The 23,814-nt window shown below is 32.2% G+C and overlaps 1 protein-coding gene across 1 annotated transcript; it reads right to left on the bottom strand.

Moving 5' to 3' along the window:
* Positions 1-916: 916 nt before the first annotated feature.
* LOC114336847 (zinc finger protein 501-like) lies at positions 917-23,115 on the bottom strand. The gene is made up of 2 exons (XM_028287235.2): positions 22,347-23,115; positions 917-10,352 (listed from the first exon to the last, which is right to left on the bottom strand). Exons 1-2 carry the CDS (start codon positions 22,618-22,620, stop codon positions 9,430-9,432), a joined length of 1,197 nt encoding a protein of 398 aa, XP_028143036.2. The 5' UTR covers positions 22,621-23,115; the 3' UTR covers positions 917-9,429.
* Between the last annotated feature and the right edge of the window lie 699 nt (positions 23,116-23,814).

Below are 23,814 nucleotides of genomic sequence, written 5' to 3'. Positions count from 1 at the left end.
AACTACTTGGGCAGTACTCAGGAACCTATATCTAAGACAATATGCAAAAGGAAATGGAGTTGGATGGGGCACACACTAATGAGACCTGATACAAACACAGCGAGGTAAGCCCTAGAATATACACCACATGGAAAGAGAAGACCAGATAGATCCGTAGAAACGTGGAAAAAAAGTGTCGAGAAAGAAATTAATGCTATTGGGGAAAACCTGGGCAGAAATAAATATCAGTGCAAAGGATACGCCAGAATGGAGGCAGAGAGTTGACGCCCTATGCTCCGCATGCAGTGAAGAGGAATAAGTAAGTAACTCCCAAAAAATGTATTTTATTTTTACCACAGAATACAATTTATTTTTTTGTTTTATACTTATAAACAGAAACTTTGTGTTATAATGAATAATAAATGTAAATAGCTCAATAAAGACTTTAATTTTTTTCTTGTACATCAATTTACAAAAAATGATATAGTATCTACAAATTCCATTTAATGGAGTTATACCACTTTGACAATGAACGACACATACAGATTTGTTTCCCTTCTAGGCTCTCTTTTATTTTGTTGACTAATCTATGGCACTGTCGTATGGTTGAGTGATTTGAGAGAAAATTTGAAAACACGTTCCTTTACTGACCTGTTTTCCATGTATGACAATTATTTCTTAAAGGGACTAAGTGATATAAGAAATTTTGAGAAAAACAGTAAAATGTTTATTTTTTAACTCTTGATATTTTAACATTTTTATTCTTTTTTTCATTAGTATACTTCGGTATATATAATCGGTATGTTAATCAAATCAATCTAGAATTTTGGATTTTCTTTATTGTCCAGATTTTTCAAAAAAATTAACTTGGTCCTTTCAGAAATATAGGTACATTTTATAAAACAAATATAATTTTTTAGGTTTTAAAATAATCCCCTAATATTGTAATTTTATTGTGAAAAACAGCCACAAAAATATATTCAACTAAAATTAAAGTAATAATATAATATAAAACATAGAAATAAAACATTATTTTTACAGACTTTAAAACAAAATCGAAAAAAAATGGTTTTCAATTCTATTAAGATGCTTTCGCTTTGGATTTCCTGGTCTTCCAGGAATTTATTATGTTGACTTAAAACTCCTGCTTACCTTCTGGTACTCACTGGTTAACGCTTTGCAAATGATCTATTTTTGTTTCCAAAATTGGCACCATGTCTTCAGGATATGCTGGTATTTTGAACTTTGGACCATTCGATATTAAATTGGTTAATGTGTTTCGGTAAAGCAAAATGGAAGTGATTAACAAGAAAAATGCTATTAATATATTCCGATGCCCTTACATACACGGCCGCGCTGTCTACGTGTGCAATGTGTGCGGTGCACACAGGCGCCAGCAAGTAAGGGGCGCCACTAGAGTTTTCAAGAATTTTCAAAAATTTTAGGCGGGTCAAAACACTTACCCATTTTTTTTCTTCAGATTCTACCAAACGTTGGGATACCATAAAACAACACTTTGCAAGTCTGGCTTTAAAGCATTTATCTAATACAAACTGGTCCAGCAGAATTGATGTTTTAAAGCCATACCAAATTTTGGAAGAAATTTAGTTATGCTTTATGTCATATAACACATTCGGATAAAGATCGTGATTCAAAATATCAATCTAGATGTTCAGGAGATAAAATATGAACATTTACATTCATATGCTCTACATACCTACGGTATAAAGTTCTGATGAAAGTTAACTTCGTTAGCAAAATTTTTCAATCAAAAACAATGAATAATATGCTTTACAAGAAATAAAACAATTGTTGCTCGAGTTTCGGACAGATAGCAAATTAAATGATATTATTACTACAGCAAATGAAACTGCAGATAAATTGGATGTGGAGCCCAGTTATCAACCAACTACACAGTTACGGCTTCGGAAAAAAGCTGACAGTTCGATTACGAACATAAAGACGAACCGATTTTGGATCATAAAATGTCATACAAAGTTGGATGAAAAATCATGTTACTGTTTTCAAATTTTTACATAATTTGAACGACATTACAGAAAACTCACAATAAAACTTTTGTGTAGAAATTTGGAAAAAAAAACTGAGATTTAATGATCATCTACATATAAATGGAGACGATTTGTTTGAAGAAATATATGAATTATACAGCTGCAGCCTTTGTTAAAAGAATTAAATAATGACGACACGCATGATTTTCACGTATTCGGTGTGTTCTCCTTTAACTCTGTGGTTTGCAGTCTGATTCCAGTAAATGTTTCTAATTATTTTGAGATCTTGGTTGTTAATTCCTGTTTCTTTTAGTATTTACATTATTTTGGCATGCTGTACCCGATCAAATGCTATCTCTTAATCAACCGACATGCATATATGTCGCAATTGACATGAAGGGCACTAAATACAGATTACTGAAGGTAATCCTTCAAGGAAAAGTATTCGGAAAGCGAGGAATTGGGAAAAGAAGAATATTATGGTTAAAGAACCTGAGGAAATGGTTCTCCACAACAGCAACTAATATATTTTAAGCATCAGTTAATAAAATAATTATAGCCAGAATGATCGCCAATATTCGAAACGAATAGGCACCAAAAGAAGAAGAAGATCTCTATCGAATAGAGTCGTCAATATTAGATGATATTCACCATGTTATAAAAAGATTTTCCAAACAGAAGGCGCGAAAGTGAATTTTTTCTGAAATAGATATTTATTTTCATGTTTACCTGTATCTGTAGATACGCTAAAGATTTATTTTTACTTAATTATTTTAACTTAGTTAATTTTTAATTAGTTTATTTTCCTGTTGCATATATGAGAATTTTTAGTTATTTTTGTTTGGTTACAATAAATAATTGTTCATTTGTATTCACATTGTTTAATAAATTTAACGAGACGATTTTAATAAAAATGCATATTTTTGGGCGCCATTAAATGTTTTGCACACAGGCGCTAACACGTGCTGGCGCGGCACTGCTTACATAACCTGGAGTTTCGGAGCTATATACATACTAATTAAAGATCGAAATTGCAAAAGAAGTTTTTTGAGATCGAATAACATTTCTTTTTTGAGATTCAGTAGACAGGCTTGTCGTTTTATAATACTTAGGCCACCATAGCTAAAAATCTAGAATTTCACTAGTTTTAACGTCTGTTACAGTAAATTAGCTTTTGGCTCCCGAATTAACAATAATTTCTGTGTACTTATGAATTTCAAATATTCTGTCAGTTTTTTTAAGTATCTTTTTATGACACTAAAATCCCTGTCGCATGGCAAGGAGTGCCCTCTAATGGGAGAATAATGTTCAATTTTATATCTGTAAGGGCCAAACATAATCTTATAACAGCTTGGTTCTTATTTTGCCCAGAGCAGTTATCAGAATAAAGTTTTAACTCTTTTATGTTGGGTGGTATATTATATTTTATAAATATAATCAAGCAAAAAGGTGCAAACTTCATTAGGGCCCTTATTGGCCTGTCCTTCGCGATTAATATAGAAACAAGATTTTTTTTTTGTTTTAAGATTATGTATACAAAATACATTAACCGTTAATTAAGTCTTATAGAAGACTTCTTGTACAGGTATATGTGGTAGATGGACATTTTGCATATACATACTCAAATGTGAGCCTTACCACGTCGTCCCTATCGTGACTCTTTAACATTATCTTTTAAATTCGTATAAAACTTGTCGCCAAAATAGAGCGCAAAGTCAAATACAGCAAGACACACATTTTAATATTTATTTCTTAAAGGGGTAAGTTAGTTTACTTAGGTCCTTTCTGCACTGAACCAATAAGTCGACTTTAAATTATGGTACGTTTAGCAGTAAATGATTGACTTCAATGGTCAATACTTGTACTGGTACTTCAATAGTATAAAAGGCCCGGTTTCAGGTAAAATATAAATATGTTTGAATGTTTGTTTTTCTATAATCTTAGCAATTAAAATAGATTTAATTTATTTTAAAACTCATTTGAAAACATTAATTTCGGGTATATAAGGCAAAGCAAAATATTTTACATCCGTTTTTTGTTTTTGTCGTTGTAATAATTATTGAAAATTTTGTGGATTCTTTGCTTTATTATAGCAGTACCGTCTAGTCAGTGTTAATTGTCAAAAAACCAACTCTGTCTACCTCGGTTGCTTATCGCTCCGGGTGGGTCTTAACAATGGGCCAGGTCAGATAAATTTAATAATATTTACGACCGCACTAATTGAAGTCAACCATTTACTGCTAAACAAACCATACATGATTTATCATGTGATTTGTCATATGATTTGGTCATCAAGTGAAATTTACATGTTTACACTGTGTGATTTGTCATTCATAAGCATTGTGTTTTATCATAAGCATTGTCATGCGGCTCGTCATGGGCCAAATCATATGATAAATCATGTAGTGCAAAGTCGACTTTATTTTCTCACGCAGAAATGCAACTCAAGAATAATTGAAATTAGTTATTTTCTGCACCAAATGCTACGATTTTGGCCAATAATTAATTTACATATTAAAAAGAAAATGGCCGAAATGGCACTTAGGCCCTTTCAGAAATAATCGATTCATGTATGAGGTTTTTCTCTAGTTTCGCCAGTCAATGGGAGCAAGAATAGAATAATGCCTCCGAATTTCATCCTACTGCATGGATTTTAATGAAATTTTAGGAATAGCCTCTATTTATCTCCTAATTCAAAGTCTACCCTATGCCGATGTGTGCTTTTATCTTGGGGGTGGAAATTTTTTTGGTTAAAATAACCACGGAAGTGGCTAGAGAACCTAATTCTAAGCAAAAACTGTTCTATAATTTTTTTTTTTTTTGAAAACTCAGTAAGTACATTTTGATTTAATCGTGGTTGAAAATTAGGCATTTCACTGAAACATAACACCTTTTTGAACTGATTTTTGCGAATACCTTAAAAACCATACATCTAACTAAAAAACTACATAAAACATTTTTGTAGCCTATAAAAATCCAAAGCGACTCGTTCCTTCATAAATCCTAAATCCTCTAGTTATAATACAAAAAGAGATGTGGTCGGTGAACAGAGAAACGGTCGATTTTAGGTGTATAATGCTACTAATATTTTTTGTAAGGCTTGAAAAGACCTTTAAAATGAGCAACATTAAAGATCGATTACATTCAAACTAAGCGAGATATCCTGCAAAAAAAATGGATGACTAAAGTATTTTAAGAAAAAATGAGAAATATATTTAACCCCCATCCACCAGAATTTAAACGCATCGTTTTCCTTCTACAATACAGTTTATTATAGTATTACTTCTATGTTCAAAAACTTGGACGTGTTTTTGATAAAATGGTTTTTGAAAAAAAAATAAGATCAAATTAAAGAATGCATTTTTGAATTTTCTTAAAAATCTTCTTTTCTCCATGTAACTTGAAAATGATTAGAGATACAGAAAGAAAAATAAAACCAAAATTTTCATCTAAAAAACCCTACATTTTTGTGTGGTATCTTTTTTCGTATCTCTTGTCATTTTCGAGTTACATGGAGAAAAAAGAAGATTTTTAAGAAACTTTAAAAATGGGCTCTATAATTTGATCTTATTTTTTTCAACAACCATTCATTTTAAATCCGTCCAACTTTTTGAACATAAAAATAACACTATAATAAAAAGTACTGTAGAAGGAAAACGATGCATTTTCGTGGATAAGGGGTTAAATATACTTCTCATTTTAAAACGTTTTTATATACTTGGCTTGGTCGGTGTCACGGACTCCGCAAATTTTGTAATCCATTTTAAAAATAGTTCTAGACTACCTATGCACTCGAAATTTTCAGAATAGCTTTGAACTAGCTAACAATGAAATATTTAACTGCTATTATACAGGGTGATTGATTAGTAGGGTAAAGCTCCGTAGATCCGTTATAGTAATGGATAGCGATAAAAGTTAATAACAAAAATTGTAGCCAACTTTGAGCTTCACATTACAAAATTAGTTAGAATTTTACAGGGTGTTCGATAACATAGAGGCAGATCAAACTTATGTTTTTTTAAATGGAACACCCTATATTTTATTTTATATTCGAAATCTTCCTAACTTCTCCATTACAAAAATATAAAGGATTGGTATGTTATACAGGGTATTTACAAAGTTATAACAAATTTTATATGAAAATCGTAACAAGTTCAACTCCCTGTATAAATAAAAATAAACACAACGGCAATATATTACTTGCAATATATTTTTTTAATTATTGTCAAAATTTTCATAAATGATTGATATTCCTGATTTTCTTTATATTTAATACAGGGTGAGTCAAAACGCAAGTACATTATTTTCTCAGTAATTTTAAATGAAACACCCTGTATTTTATATCCCTATCTAAAAGTACTATTACCTTACTTTAATTTATATATATCATTCCCTATGTCTAAATTTATTAGTTTTTGAGATATTTTCATTTTTCAGAGTAAATTATTAATTACGGATCTAAACCTTTCCAAATTTTAGGTAAACCATGACTGAATTGTCTAAAACTGACAATTTACGATTACTGATTATCAATCTGTAATCAAAGTTGGCTACAATTTTTGTTATTAACTTTTATTGCTATCTATTACTATAACGGATCTACGGAGCTTTTCCCCACTAATCAATCACCCTGAATGGATAAATCGATTTTTTTTATTTCAAACTATTTTAAAAATGTGGCTAATGCAATATTTTAAAGTACGTTAATAAATCGATATCTACAAATTGATGGTGGGTCAGTGGCATTAGACTGCAGACCGAGAGTTCCCTAGTTCGAACACGGCTGTTGCGTATCTTTCTTTAATTTTTTTAATAAATAATTAAAAGTTGATATACTTAAAATTCGTATTTTATAAGATAATTATTATATATAAATATTAGGTATATACGAGTATACCATTTTAAACAACCGTGGTATTATAAAAAGTACTTTTTTATACTAGTGTAATTTTTGGAATTATAATTTTAACAGTTAATACACCTACTAAAAATTCATATTTTATTCTTTCGCAACATATTGTATCCTATATTATACAACAAAACCGTGTTATTATAAAAAGTACTTTTTTATTATAGTGTGACTTTTGGAATTTTAAGCATTTTATATCGTCAAATTATTTTATATTCTCTCCTATAAATAATAAAAACGTTTTATTATAAAAAAGTTCTTTTTTATAAAAGTGTAATTATTTCTTAAAGTACATTAGTCATACATTTTTTGCAGCATATCTCGCTTAGTTTAAGGGGGGGGGGTGAATTTTTTTCGAAGCTATGGTACAATTATTTTATTTTTAAATTAAATAAACATATTAAGTACAAGTTAAAGAATATTTAGAAAAAAATGCAATCCAAAATATTGAAAAGTAAGCCATTGGTGACAAATTTTGACAGGCAGCTCACAAAAAATGGATTTTGCGGTGGACATCAGAACTCGTCACTAGATCATACGAAACAAAAAATTCAAAAAGATTTAATTAGCTTATGAGTTTCGCGAGGTCACAACGTCGAGGTTTTTTATTTCTAATGATTTTTGAATTTTTGGTATCACTCAGAAATCAAAAAAATGAAATTTTTGGTAAAAATTTTGTGAAAATCAACAGATTTATTATTGTTGAACAAAAAATAAGCAAAAAAAGTAAAATATCTCGACGTTGTTACCTCATGAAATGTCTTAAGAAAATCTATGCAACATATCAGGTAGATCGGATGAGTAGTTTTTCAGTTACAATGTCCACCGCATTTGAAAAAGCAGTTTTGAGAAAAATGCGTTTAAAGTTTTGACAACTGCATCTTCATCTTGTTATTTGTCTGCCAAATCGTAAAGTGATGCACATTGGAATATGTTTTTTGAATCGAGGAGTAATCTACAAAAGATAAGGCGAACAGTTGTTTAACGTTTCTCACTACGCTCAAGCGTGCTGGCGCGAAGTCGCGGCAAAGTGAGTCGAAGGTAGGGATATTCAACACGCTGTATCTCTGGTAATTTTACTCCGATTATTTTGAAATTTTCAGAGAGTATTCTTGAAAGTATGCACTTTTGTTTGAAATAATAAAAAAAATTAAATATTTCAAACCATACCCCCTTAAATGTAATCGACATTTAATATAGCTCGTGTTAATAGTCTTTTCAATCACTATAAGGTATTATTATTATTCTACACCTAAAATCGACCGTTTCTCTGTTATTTCAAGTTGAATACATCGATTTGAGCATGCAACAAAAAAACAAACTCTTCTCACCTACCATATCTCTTTTTGTGTTATAACTAGAAGATTTATTAAGGAACGAATCTCTTTGTTTTTTTATAAGCTACAAAAATATTTTATATAGTTTTTTTCGTTAGATGCATAGTTTTTAATGTATTCGCAAAAACCCGTTCGCAAAGGTGTTATTTTTCAAGGAAAATGGAAAATTTTCAACCACGCATAACTCAAAAAATATCGAGTTTTCAAAAAAAAATTATAGAACAGTATTTGCTTAAAATCAGGTTCTCTAGCCACTTCCGTGGCATATTTTAACCAAAAAATGTTCCATCCCCGAGAAGGGGTGGGAACCAGAAGGGTGGCTGTTCCTGGAAACTGGGTATCCACTCTCAGCAGTTCCGTTGATCTAGTCACCTCTCGTCGGATCTGTCGTTCCAGCTGCCTTCTCCATTGTCTATACATCAACCATACGACGAATATGAATACTAGGGCAAATGTTACTATTCCCAATATTTCTGGAACAGATATTATCGTATCCCTTTTCTTTGGTAGCTGTGGTGCCTCCGCTGTTGTCCGCCTGGTTTATAAATACTTGCTCCTCCTTCTCTTTGTTTTGGTTATTTCCCATATTCTACTTCTCAGCTTCCTGTCGTCTCAGCTGTCCAGGTTTAAAGGGCTAAGGGCCATGTTATGTTGCTATTGTTACGTGGGTAGATTGCCATGATAATCTTGCGGGGTTGAAACGTCGAGTTGAAACACTGACTCTAACTTTATAACTTTATTTACGATTTACATCAATCAACAAAAGGTTACTAAGATGTTGTTTCGCGGGGTGGTCCTTTAGGACACCCTTCTCGCAGGACGGCTCACTAGCATATTAACGATCTGAATAATAACAATACTATAATAATAATAATCCTCTTATCAATCCCTCTGTGGGCTATTTATATCTCCTTATAATTTGGACTTTGAAAAGTAATATTATACGTGAGTCTCTACGAGGTTACACAAACAAAAATGCATTAATCAACCTTCGTTTTGTTTGCATATTTAGAAACAATATCTTTTGTAACAACTGAAATTATTTAAAATTATATACATCTTTTGATACATACTATATTATGCAGTAAGGAGTTTTTTCCCTTACTGTACAAACTATTCCCTACTTACTGTGAAAATATTAAGTAAATCGATGTAGTAGGATGGAATTCGGAGCCAAATACCCTCATTGACTGCCCTAAGTGTGCGTTCTTAAATGTTTTTTGAAATCACTTGCAAAACGAAATTGTTTTAAGCAAGTTTCACACTTGTATGGTTTTTCTCCGGTGTGTACTCTTAAATGCACTTTGAAATTACTTGCCGTAAAAAACTGCTTAAAACAAATCTCACACTTATGAGGTTTTTCTCCGGTGTGTGTTCTTAAATGCTCTTTTAAAGTACCTGCATGACTAAATTGCTTAAAACAGATTTCACACTTGTATGGTTTTTCTTCAGTGTGTGTTCTCAAATGCACTTTGAAATAACTTGCCGTAACAAATTGTTTAAAACAAATCTCGCACTTCAGAGGTTTTTCTCCAGTGTGCGTTCTTAAATGCCGTTTTAAAGTACCTGCTTGACTAAATTGCTTAAAACAAATTTCGCACTTGTAAGGTTTTTCGCCGGTGTGCACTCTCAAATGCTCTTTGAAATTACCTGATCTATTAAATTGCTTAAAACAAATTTCACACTTGTGAGGTTTTTCTCCAGTGTGTACTCTTAAATGCTGTTTTAAAGTACCTGCTCCATTAAATTGCTTAAAACAAATGTCACACTTGTGAGGTTTTTCTCCAGTGTGTACTCTTAAATGCTGTTTTAAAGTACCTGCTCCATTAAATTGCTTAAAACAAATGTCGCACTTGTGAGGTTTTTCTCGAGTGTGTGTTTTTAAATGCTGTCTGAAAGAACTTTCTCTATTAAATTGCTTGAAACAAATCTCACACTTGTGAGGTTTTTCTCCCGTGTGTGTTCTACAATGCTCTTTGAAAGTACGTGCTCTATCAAATTGCTTAAAACAAATTTCACATTTATAAGATCTTTTGCCAGTCATAACATTTCCTTGGTAAGACGAATCTTCAATGAGTTTCTCTGTAATCTCCATTTTGTTTTTATTTTGGAGATAACCTAAAATAGAAACCAACTTTAATGTAGAGGAGAGTAGGGTACTATGGAATAGTCGGGAAATATGGAATACCATATTATATACCATAACATAAATAATAGGTAGATATATTGAAAAAGTATTTATTCGTTACAAAGTACTCTACTATACAGAGAGGCAAATCGTTCATATTATATACCATAACATAAATAATAGGTAGATATATTGAAAAAGTATTTATTCGTTACAAAGTACTCTACTATACAGAGAGGCAAATCGTTACTTTGATTACTTCGTACTAATCGTATCAGAGCAAGTAACGACTATTGTATCTACTTTGATTATTCTGATTACTTCGTATACTTGTCAAATATAGGAAAGAGTTTGAGAATCTCACAATCGCCATAACACCGCATGGCGATTGTAAGATTTTTAAACTTTTTCCTATATTTGACAAGTAATACCAATCGTATCAAGAGTGAGTAACGACTATTGTATCTACAACCAGTACATTTGATTACTTTATACCAATCGTATCCCAGCGAGTAACGGACGGGACCGATATTTTACGAGTGTTATCGAATACTGTTATCGGTATGAAGTGTTTTAAGGGTGTGAGTCTCAGAGCCTCACACTGTGAGGGGTGACGAGAAGATAGAAGATGAAACAGAGGTAGGTATAACAAAGATGTATGTCATTAACGAAGATCGAATGCGAGAACCCTATATTTTTATCTAGATCTATATCTATACCTATACAAAATACCTACCTACTGACAAATACGATTCTCGATATGATTACCGGTACTCAAATACAAAAGTAACAAAAGTAATCATAATAATCAAATTATTTTTATCCCTTAAACAGATCGGTGTCCGTTGTTATATCGGAATACCTATACAAAATACCTACCTACTGAGAAATACGATTCTCGATATGATTACTGGTACCGGTACTCAAATACAAAAGTAATCATAGTAATCAAAGTAACGAATAATGTAAATGATTACTTGATACAAAAGTAACGATTTGTAACGAATACTCGAACGAAAGTAACTATAATCAACATCACTACTGTTAGGTACTGCCACCGTGTGAAAATTCCATGAATTACCGAATAATACTCCCATTATGTTATGCAGCCAGAGTTGACCGCTTGTTGTTGCTGTACAACGAGCTACAGAAAAAAGTTTGTTTTGTTACCTTCAAAAGTTTTTGCAGGCCATTTTTTAAACATTTTAATCTACTACTAGACATTTGATTTAAACATTGGAGGTTAATAAGAATGTAAAGTAAAAGAAGTGTAGTTTTGCATAGCTTGGTCGTTTGTTAGCTAATAGTGTTTTGTCCATCAGTTTAAAGGATATTTTTCCAAGATGGCGTGTCAGTTATTATGACGAAGCGTTAATAACCGCTATGAATTCCAAGATTTTATTGGTTAGAACTACCCACGTGATATCTGTGTTCGTATTGGTCAAATGATTAAGAATGACAGAGCGGGATATTTAAATACCAATATTGTATGCAAAGTGTCGTTTCAAGAAAACAAGTCTGCTGACCGAGGATAATGGATAAATATTTCTTGTTTATCTTACAATTGACAATTTTTATGATAGAAATAAAAGTGTGGTAGAAAATCAATATTGAAAAACAGTAGGTATTGATTAAAAAAACACTATTTATTCGTTTCTACTAGTCTTCTTTCTAGACTATACCTAGTCTCATAAAAAATTTCTTTTTATCTCATAAAAAATATAAACAATTATTGTATTGTATAATAATAATATTCTTTTAATTTATTTCAGTTGTTCAATACAAACACAGCAGCACTAGAATAGATCTTGTAAATTAAATTATAAATGCATGAAAATTAAAAACAGATAATTTACATAAAGTAAATATACTGGATATGGGGAAAAGTAATTTAGGGGGAAATTATACGTTATATTATATAATTATGATTTTCTTCGGCATTTTGTGAAATATAGGGCATGTTGTTTCTTGTGTCCTTTTAAAAAGTCTGAAATTTCATATTTCATTTACATTTGGATTTTTAAGCGTATCACTTATTAATATGTTGCTACGATTTTTGTTTCTTTGTGGAGAAAAACCGTTTTAGGTCTGGATCCCGCGTATGAAAAAAAAGTTGATTAATAGCAAGCTGAAAATTTGTTAATAGCTTAAGGGTGTCTAGTCGGACAAACTTTGATATATGGGAACACTGGAACAGGGGAAGTTTTAATTGTGGAACAGGTTAAAAATTTGGAACGGTCAGACCACGAAAACGGCACATGTATTTTGTCCAACAGAACAGACTTAAACTCTTCGAACAGAGATTAACCTTCGGAGTACGGAGATTATTTGACTTACTTAGTTTACGATGATGGGTCAAGCGTGACCCATTCTCATTTTATTTATAAGGATGTTTTAAATAGTCAGTATTATTAAACAATATTTTTAATTCAACAAAAAACAAACATAACAATTATAATCCCAAATTATTGTATTTAAATTTTTTAAGATGGTTCCCCATGGGCATATACTAGTTCGCTCCGACGGCCAGATTTTAATACCTTACAGAAAACGGGCAGAGGTAAATTCGCTCCGGCCATATATTGGAATACGTATACCCGTAAACAGAGACGGCTGCGATTTACGTGTACCTACAAACATATTGAAAATATTCTTCGAAATCCGAAGACCGGGTCAGGACTGACCCGGCATCATAGATGTTACATAGAGGAAAAACTGTAATTTGCATGTTCACGAATTATATACGAAAAAATAGATTGAAACAAATAAGGAGAACTTACGATCAATCGGATTTGTAAAAAAATTTAAAAATATTAAGAAATAAGTGAATTTCGGGTCACGCTTGACCCAGTCTTCGTACTCCGAAGGTTAAACTCTCATGCAAAAATCAGACTGCTATTTTTCACCAAATGGGCGTTTTAATGAGTGGAACATGTAGAATATGTCAAATGACAGGAATTATGACAGGTGATAAATAGCAGTCTGATTTTTGCATGAGAGTTTAATCTCTGTTTGGAGAGTTTAAGTCTGTTCTGTCGGACAAAATAAATGTGTCATTTTCGTGGTGTGACCGTTCCAAATTTTTAACCTGTTCCACAATTAAAACTGCCCCTGTTCCAGTGTTCCCATATATCAAAGTTTATCCGACTAGACACCCTTAAGCTATTAACAAATTTTCAGCTTGCTATTAATCAACTTTTTTTTCATACGGGGGATCCAGACCTATTTCTGTGGTTCAATGTTTTTACATATTGAAACTTTTAAAACACTTCAATTTTTTTATGCAAATTATGATTAAATTTTTTGTTGCATGTAGGTATATTTGACAAAACAATCTAAACATTGCTGTCACTTAAATTATCTAAATCGGGTGTATGTATTTACAAGCATCGTCAAATCTTCATGATCTTTTTTATTGCAAATTAAATTGATGTTACTTAAATCCTTAAAGTCGTGGTTTCACTATCAAATAATTTGATCAAACAGTTTGAGCAAACTCATGAAGTGACGTCACAACTGCAGTTTGTTCAAATTATAAAAATCTAGTGGTCACTATCAGTTTAGTTTGATCAAATTTTGTATTGAGAGTTGTGGTAGTAGGTACATATATCAAAACCCACAAGCATTCCAACACTTTAACAAATAATAAGCCCCAAACTCTCTCTCTATTGTAGAAGGGAGACAGTAACAAACCAAAAAGAAATCAAGTCCTGATTAGGAAAAATCTAGAAAACAGACAAGAGTAACTATTGGCTACAAAAGCTGCTGTACAAAAATCAGTGTGCACGCTGAAGAAAGCAAAGCAGGGAATGATCAATGAAACAATTTTAATGTGTAGCTAGGCCACGACCGATAAACATATACAGGGGCTCACAGCTTAATGATGCAGTCACTACTCAATAAAGCTACTTGTGTCAGTGGCTCAATATTTATTAGAAAAAACTTACATACTGAAAGTAGGTAAGTTAGTATGAGTCTTCTAAAATAGCATAAGCTATGTTTTGGGTTTCAAATATGCAATAATTAACACCCTCAGCGCCAGTGAATCCTTTTAGATACACACTGTCCTCAACACTGTGTACCGAAAAAAATACACATGGCTCGTTGTGTCACCTAAAAGGACACACTTTCTTAAGTTTTTATATGTAGAGAATAATGCTATGGCCTGAGCCAATTTCCTGGTATAACTGGGTTTGGCCTTACGACATGAAAAGATAGGTTGTATGTAACTAGAAATTCGTATGAAAAATGTTGCCATGTATGGGCCAAAACAACTTGCTCCAACTCATTATGCAGGGAAAGATTCAAGGAAAAAGAAGCGTAGGGAGACACAGAATATCGTGGCTGCGCAACCTGAGAGAATGGTACGGATGTACATCAAACGAACTTTTCAGAGCAGCCGTCTCCAAAGTCCTAATAGCTAAGATGTATTGTCAGAGAAATAGCAAATAATCCCAAAAAAGTGCACCAAATTTGAGAGATGAGGTGGAAAGACAGTTTGGAAAAAGATGTAACCCTGAAACAATTAGACTGATATTACAAAATAATAATCTACATAGCTGAACTGCAAGAAATAAATCTTCTATCAGCCAAAGAAATAAGCAATAAGGAGTTTTGTTTTCTTTATTAATATTCTCCTTTAAAAGTTTATATCATTTTAGCTGATATCAAAATCATACACAAAATAATTAAAGGATTATTGTTATTTAAGTATGGTATATTTGAAATCCAAAACATAGCTTATGCTATTTTAGAGGACTTGTAGTTATTAACTTACTTTCAGTATGTAACTTTTTTCTAATATTGAGTCACTGACACAAGCTAGTTTTATTGAGTAGCGACTGTATCATTTCAGAATTGAGGCTGTGAGTCACTGTAGGTGCAAGATGCAGTACAATAATTCTGCTTATAAATATTATCAGTAATAATATTTATTTACATCAAAATAAAAATTCCATCACAGCTGATTTGTCATTTGTCTTTATTACTTAATTCTCTGACCAATGTGCCAATACGAACACAGATATCACGTGGGTAGTTCTAACCAATAAAATCGTGGAATTCATAGCGGTTCTTAACGCCTCGTGTTATTATGGTATAGTAGGTACAGTTGAGTCCGCGAGTCTTTACCCGTGCGTCATCATTTAAAGCATACGAAATAAGTCGGAAATTTACTAAACGCAACGGCAAATGGATATTATTCCGATCACGGGTTATTATAAAATTTGACGTTATCAAATAAATATAATGTCACATTTAAGTTTTGCTTTAAAATTTTGATGTATAATTACAGCTACATTTGAAGTAGCTTAAGAAATTATTTTATTATCATTGATTAATAAATAAATAAACAATTTTTAAAAAAATTCAATAACATATTTTCTTTTTGTTATTTTATTCACTTTGGCGGAACCTTAAACACAAGTATTCAACTGTGTCAACAATGAGGTTAGCTGTGTAGGTTGTCAAAATTTATCGTAAAATAACATAAACTTATTACAAAATTTCTAACTCCAATATAAAATTAGTTGTGAAAACAACTGTTTGTACACTATAAAAAACTTCAAAATGCAAAAATTCGACAAAATAACAGCAAAAAATTCAACAACTGACAGCCACAAAAGTAAACAAACCAAAACGTCAGAAATTGTACTTAAAATATGTGAAGACATCCCCAATCGTCTTTCTTTGTATCTATCTCTTTTCAATACACTGAGTCTAAATCGTTCATAAAAATAACGGACGGCAGCTGTTTTGTCATTAATTTCATGCGTGGAAGAGAATGATGCTAAATAAAAAGTATGTGTTTTATCACACCAGGTATTAATGACGCACGGGTAAAGACTCGCGGACTCAACTGTATAGTCGGTTCGCTAAACTCAGACAAAACTGGCTAGTGATTTTAGTCCGTAATTTTTTTGTTTTTGACCAAATTTGCCAAAATTGGCAAAATTCCTTACTAAAATCACTAGAAAGTTGTGTCCGAGTTTAGCGAACAGATTATACCTATTTCTAGAAGTATAGCTAGCTAAAAATCCAGAAAAAAAGACTCTGTATCTTCTGTAATGAAAAATTCTCCGAAGATGAACAAGGAGGGATTTGGATTCAATGCTTAAACTGTTCTTTGTGGGCCCACCTTGATTGTACCGGAGCAGAGAAAAAATATTATGGGCTTGATTTTTGTAAATAAAGTAGAAGCAGTAATGACTAGCATATAATCTAAAATATGATTTTTTTATTTGATTATAACATGTATTCCACATTACCCGACTATTTCATATTAACCTCTATTTGTAACTTTTATTTGTAATAAATATTTTTATAAAAACAGAATAAATATTTCATTTTTTACAAATGATTGTTCATTGCAATAAGTTGTAGTATGGAGTCATGATGATTTTGGGAATTTTTATTCAAAAAAGGTAAGGTATTTTCAAAACTGTAAATAGCATTCCAGAATACTAATATTCCTCTAATTATATGAGTAAACTAAAAGTCAAACAATTAGGCATGCACGTCATAGATTTAATGACATCATAACGCAAAAGTAAAATCTTGACGGCAAACAAATTCAATAAATTTTTCTTCATATATTAGTTTTTTCGTTACCGTTTAGCAGTAAAGCGCTGTTGCCAAATAAAAAAAATATATGTACAAAGTGGACTAAAAGTCAGTTAATCGTTTTGTACATATATTAATAAAAGCAAAAATAACTGTAGAAAAAAACATTTGTTTATCGTAAATAAGTAGGTACAAAAACATGCATGCTTTACATTTTATGTTCAAAATGTAAACCACCTTTATCAATATATTTTTGGCAACGCTTGCACAGTGAAACAAGTCTTTCTACAGAATTCCAAGTTGGCACGGAGAACTTTAAATTTTTCTCCAATCCTGTCTTTTAAGCGTTGCATATCCTGGCATATCCCGAATTGGGGTGGCAAAAACTTTATCTTTAAGTACTCCCCACAAGGCAAAATCACAGTGCATCAAATCTGGTGAATTCACCAGGAACAGGTCTGGTGGGATGCTGTGCCGCAAACTCTTCAAAAATAGTGTTATAGTTGCCATTGTAATGTAGGTAACCTGACAAAAGGCACACGCGTTCGGCTATCGTGTACTTTTTACAGAGCTGAGCTGCCATCTCGATGTAGTTGCTACAAACGACAAAAGAATACTAATCATTTGCCTCTCACAGAGCATGATATATTTTCTTGGAGAAGCGGCAAATTTGCGCTTGACTTTTTTTTATGGTGTTGACTAGCGTTACCAGGTGTCCCGATTTGCGCGGGACGTCTCCAGACCCCCCGGGGGTCTGGAGACGCGTACCGATTTGTACCTGATCGGGACACTAAATGTCCCGATTTTCACCCACGAAAACCAATTTCAGGAGGACTTGCAGCGAATTTTATAATTATGTTATAAAAACAAGGCACTCCTAAAAGCGGCAAAATTGAATGAAAAATATAATTTTATTAAAAAATAAATAATTTACTTAATCTACTATTCTTTTTGTAATTTCGTCTGATTATTATGATTATGTAGGATTAAATACAGATTATAGAAACACCTTGTAGTCCAGTAAATGAACTGGAAATACGGCGATACCATGTAATTTTCAGGATCAACGCCGAATTGCATAAAAATTTGAACGGCTTGTGCCGTTGGTTGCTTTTACTCGGGAGGTGACAGTCACCCCTACTTGGGGGTGAAAAACCGCGCGTTTAAAATAAGTCCGGAGATGGATAAATTGACTAATTCTAAGCAATTTTAGTTCTATAGAATTTTAACTTAGTTAATACTTTTCGAGTTATTTACGATTGAAAATGTTTATTTTTCGACAAAAAAATCCCGTTTTCAGGCGATTTTCTCAAATAACTCAAAAAGTAAGTATTTGATCGAAAAAAATATTCTTAGCAAAAATGTAGTATAATATAAAAAAATGAAAAAAATTGTGAACTCATAAAGTCTATAGACCCATCAAATGCAAAGTTGTAGCTCATGAAAAATACGTTCTTATTCGTCAAATTCCAAATCAAATATTTCAACGTGAAATAACCAAGAAATTAAGCACTTTTCGGGAAAAACCAATTAAAACTATTTTAATAGAGCTTTATTTTTATGTTTTAAAAAAGTTTCTAGCATCAAAACTAAGAGGGTTATGCTCAAAATCAAGTTGACTCCTTTTTTTTGGTAAAAAAATGTGAAAATCTGCCCCTACTTAGCACCCCAAATGAAATTAATTTTACAAACAATTTACTTTACTTATGTATTTTTTACATGATTGAAAAGGCCTGAACGACCTTGAGATTTTTAGTATCCCTAATACTTTTTAAGTTATTTTGACAAAAGGGCATTTTCCAATATTTTAGGAATTTTTTTTTCAAAACTAAGCACTCCCAACCGGTAAACCTTATAGATCGTATAAACAATACACATATAAAGTACATCGTAAAGCGGTAACAATTAATTCTATTTACGGTGCTAAATAGGGGAAAATTTTCACGATTTTTTTTTACCGAAAAAAGGAGCCAACTTTATTTTGAGTGTAACTCGCTTAGTTTTAATGCTAGAGACTTTTATATAAAACAAAATTAAAGATTCTTTTAAACACTTTAAAAAGTTTTAATAAAATTTTACTCGAAAATTGCTTAATTTTTTGGTTATTTCAAGTTGAAAAATTCGATTTGGAATTTGACGAATAAGAACGTATTTTTGATGAGCTACAACTTTGCTTTTACTGGTTTTATAGACTTTCTGAACATACAATTTTTTTTGCTTTTTTAAAAGCTACATTTTTGCTAAGAATATTTTTTTCGATAAAATTACTCGAAAAGTATTGACTTAGTTTAAAAATTATATAGAACAAAAGTTTTTTAGAGTTAGTCAGTTGATCCATTTTGTTACTTACTTTAAACGCGCGTTTTTACCCCCGAGAAGGGGTAACTGTAACTGTCACCACCCAAGTAAAAGCAACCAACGGTACAAGTTCAACTTTGAAGTAGACAGTAAGTAGAACCTAAAACCAAATATTCATGCAATTCGGAGTTGACTCTGAAAATTACACCCAAAACAGTCATTTACTGGGCTATTGTTGTTTATTTATCCCGATCTACAACCCTAAATCCCGATTTGTTTTTGCTTATGTACCGATTAAAAACAAATCGGGCCTGGCAACACTAGTGTTGACTTGTTGACTGACTTTTGGTCCACCTGGTATTTACCACAGCAACTACCGGCTACACTGTTTCTCTTTTTCTTTATAACTATCCCAGTTAATTATTTATTTTTTTATTCAGCGTATGGACTTCTACAGTACGATAAATACACAAATATAATATTAATATTATTCAAAGGCTAAAATCGAATGAATGAAACTAAATATTAATGTCCAATTTAGGTACTTCCATTCAAATGCTTCTGGGGAACATTCCACAAACTCCTGGAGGTTTCCACAGTAGGCACGATTTAGGCAGTCTGAAACATAATGGTCTGTGTATATGATCCGCAATCGCACTGTGGACTTTCTGCAGGACCCCATTTGAACAGCGTATCAGCACATTTACCATGACCGGTACATATGCGATTAAGCCTCACCCAGGTGGACAGGGGCAAGTTTGATCCAATGAAACTCGGAGTTAGGGTGGATATCTGAATATAGTCTGATTCTGTTGTTGGCACCATTGCCTATGCATATCATAGGAATCACCAATTCTTCAGGTAGACCTGACTGGAGGATTTCTAGATCTCAGTTGCTGATATTTGAGATTCTGGTATGTCTTAATGGATTGGTAATTGTATGTTGCCTACAATTTTCTGGTACTCTCTCACTAATGCTGCTGTACAGTGTAGATCTGGTGGAGCAATATTGCTCAAAGTAGGCAGCCATCTCACTGGGGTTGATTTTATTCTTCCAGTGACTATCCTCATGGTTTGATTAAGATGGACATTGAGTTTGTTTGTATGTGCACTATTCAGTCATACTGGTGCACAATATTCTGCCACTGAAAAAACCAAAGCTAGAGCACAGGTCTGAAGTAAATGTATCTGCAGAAGCACCCCAAGATGTTCCAGCAAGTTTTGTTATTATACTGTTTCTTGTTCTCAGTTTACCCGCTGCATTTGTAAGATGACTTTTGAAGGTGAGTGTTCTATCAAGTGTGACGCCTAGATATTTGGGGTTGTTATGTTTGATAGCTGTATCATTTAGAGTTACATTGAGAGTATCGCCCGCAAGTTGATTCCCCCTGGTTTCAGTTTTGCTTGGGTTAGGACGTAAGTGCCAGTTCTTAAAGTTGTTACTTAGTTTAGTTAGGTCTTCGTTTAGAGCCCATTCTCTTGCTTTTTTACTATTATCTTGAAAGCCAATGGCCAGGTCATCAGCATAATCGAATTTTCATGGTTTTGTTTCAGGTATATCCATAGATTTATAATACTCTAGATTGCGCCTTACGATCTTAAAATGGGTGACGGTTGCGACAGAGATAAATGAGCCTATTTGGTCGGTAGTCTCTTTTTAATTTAAGGGGAATATCGACGACGTGACTATCCCACTTTATCGAGTATTATGTATTGACAGTTCGAGCGGGTGGTGACGAGAAATGGTCTTTGGACTTCGGACATGGATAATCGTGGTTCGAATCCCATACCAACTTTACCTTTTTTATTTTTAATTTAATCAATATTGCGTTTATTAGATATTTTTACATCTGAAAAATGGACCTAAGTAAATCTAGCAGATAATAAATGTATGTATAGTAAGTTAATATTGGAATACATAATTATTTGTAAAATAAGTCATTCGTTATTAATATAAATTCGGCCTTATTCGAATGACGTGAATAAGGTTTGTATTGCTTCTACCTTTTTAAAAAATTGTAATAATAGTTTCATAAATAAAAATAATATCTAATTACTTATAATTGAATCGGTCATTTCAAAAACAGCAAAGTCCACAATTTTCAGAAACTAGCTTTTTGAGAGGAACAGACTCCTTTAAGATAAACGTTGTGTGCAAAAACGACACCAGTCCAGTAAAAACATTAGGAACAAAACTACAATATAACTCTGAATTTTGATGTCATCCATTTCATCCATCTTTCGACTATATAGGTAGTTTTCTTTGCTCTTCTGTAAAATTAGGAATATGTGACTCGTGTCTCGTGTTGTTTTTGAAATGACCGATTCAATTAATAAATCGATCATGGTACATTATGTTGATATTAATTATTGGTAATTTGTACGAATATTTTTAACAATTACTTTATACTATTGTACCATTAACTTATTAAAAAAATAACTGGCTTTTATATTTTTAAAAATCTATAGGTACCTACACAGTTTTTCTTATTTGTTATATATTTCTTTGCTTAGATTTATTTTAGAGATATAATAATATCTAATAAACGCAATATTGATTAAATAAAAAATAAAAAAAGCAAAGATTGGTATGGGATTCGAACCAGGATTATCCACGTCCGAAGACAAACGACCAGTTCTCGTTGCCATCCGCTCGAACTGTCAAATCATCTAAAATACTCGTCGATAGAGTAGGATAGTGACGTCGTCGATACTCCCCTTGAATTAGAAAGAGACTACCGACCAAATAGGCTCATTTATCTCTGTCGCAACCGTCACCCATTTTAAGATCGTAAGGCGCAATCTAGAGTATAATATATCTATGGGTATATCTGCTGTATAAAGGTTAAATAATAAAGGAGCTAGCACCGAGCTTTGAGGTAAGCCCTTGTTAAGTTTTCAAGCTTAAGGGCTTTTTAGCATTGAGTTAATGCCTACTACAATGACAAATTCAAATCAACAAAAAACCGTTGATTGAAATATTACACTGGTGTAATTACCAGTGTAATATTTCAATCAACGAAAAAATCCAATAACATTGTGAAGAAGTTATTTTTTATACTGCTAAATATGTTATTAAAAATTAATAAATATTAGTAAAATAAATATTAATATTAATTACTAACCTTTTTCAGTTTTTTGGTCTTCTTCAGATGGGTCGAGTTTATTTCCATGTTGTTCTATGTCAGTATTTATAGGACATTCCTTCAAGTCTAAAGAATCATATGTATTTTGCCTATTAGATTCATCCTTAATTTCACATTTAAAACCATCCAAAAGGGAATCATCCAAGTCATTATACTCTATTTCTATTTTACATGTTTCCGCACTAATTTCTTGTTTAACTTCCATTTGATTAGTACACTTGATTTTATGAATTCCAATAATAATTTTACACATAAAAGTCGCTCACACTAAGAAAATATAACGATAACGCATAATATTTTTATTATAAAAGAACGGTACGGTATGGGCACAGAATAACTAACCATACAGAAGCGAAACTGACTGTCGTTTCCATTGATTGTGTGGGAACCGAAATATTTGACCTTGAGCCCTAGTTACAGAATGGAACTTGATGTTCTAAGGAATAGACCAATTCATATGATGTGATATTTTTAACAAGTAGTTATTAATTAATTTTGAAATATAAAATTTAACTATAAAATATAAATAAACTATAAAATAAAACATATATAAATATAAAATTTAACTAAAAACAACTGTCACTGTGAGTCTAAAAGTGAGGTTATACCAGTTACGTTGACACATGAGCATGAAAATTATGTTACCATTTTGGGCCTGAGTTTCGCTTCTGTATGGTTAGTTATTCTGTGGTATGGGTATGCTTATGCAGCATTATTTTTTTTTATTTCTTGATGGTTTATTGGTTTGGTATAAGCACAGAATACAGAGTAAATGTGGTTGTTATTTATTCCAGAGTTGCCAGATGCGATTTTCTAAATCCCCCACTTTTAAACTAAAATTCCCCCAAATTTAAATTTTTGCCGAATTTTAATAGCTTTGTTCGCGGAGACAGTCCATGACTAGTTTCTGACTCATACGCATGCGCAGTTCCGTTTTCAAGCCCTTAAAAACGGAACTGCGCATGCGAATCAGTCAGAAACCAGTCATGGACTGTCTCCGCAAACAAAGCTAATTAATTAATAGCAGTAGTAGTACGAGTAATACACGGTAGTACTCAAATGTAGAGAACAGTAAACCAAAATTATACTACTTATCAACAGAGGGCGCTGAAATAATTCATATGTTCTATCATCTTCGATTATATGAGAGTAGAATATACAGTTCTTTCTATGTACATTCACAAATTTAATTTACCGTGTGCGTCCATAATTCTTCCCCCAAAAATCCCCCAACCATTAATTCTTCCCCCAAAAAATCCCCCAACCATTTCTGCTTATAAAAATTCCCCCAGACGCTTTCAAATTACCCCAAAAATGGGGGGAAATACCCCAATCTGGCAACTCTGATTTATTCTGCGGTATAAGTTTGGTTTTTGGCTTGGGTTTTTGGTTTGGATCATAGAAAAAAGTGTTGTGGTTTGGATTTGGATTGGAAGTGAAAATTGAA

Source organism: Diabrotica virgifera, chromosome 9 (assembly GCF_917563875.1).
Source record: "Diabrotica virgifera virgifera chromosome 9, PGI_DIABVI_V3a".
Taxonomy (NCBI): Eukaryota; Metazoa; Arthropoda; class Insecta; order Coleoptera; family Chrysomelidae; genus Diabrotica; species Diabrotica virgifera.
Note: the sequence above shows the minus strand (reverse complement) of the source record. Positions and strands in the feature narration are given on the sequence as shown.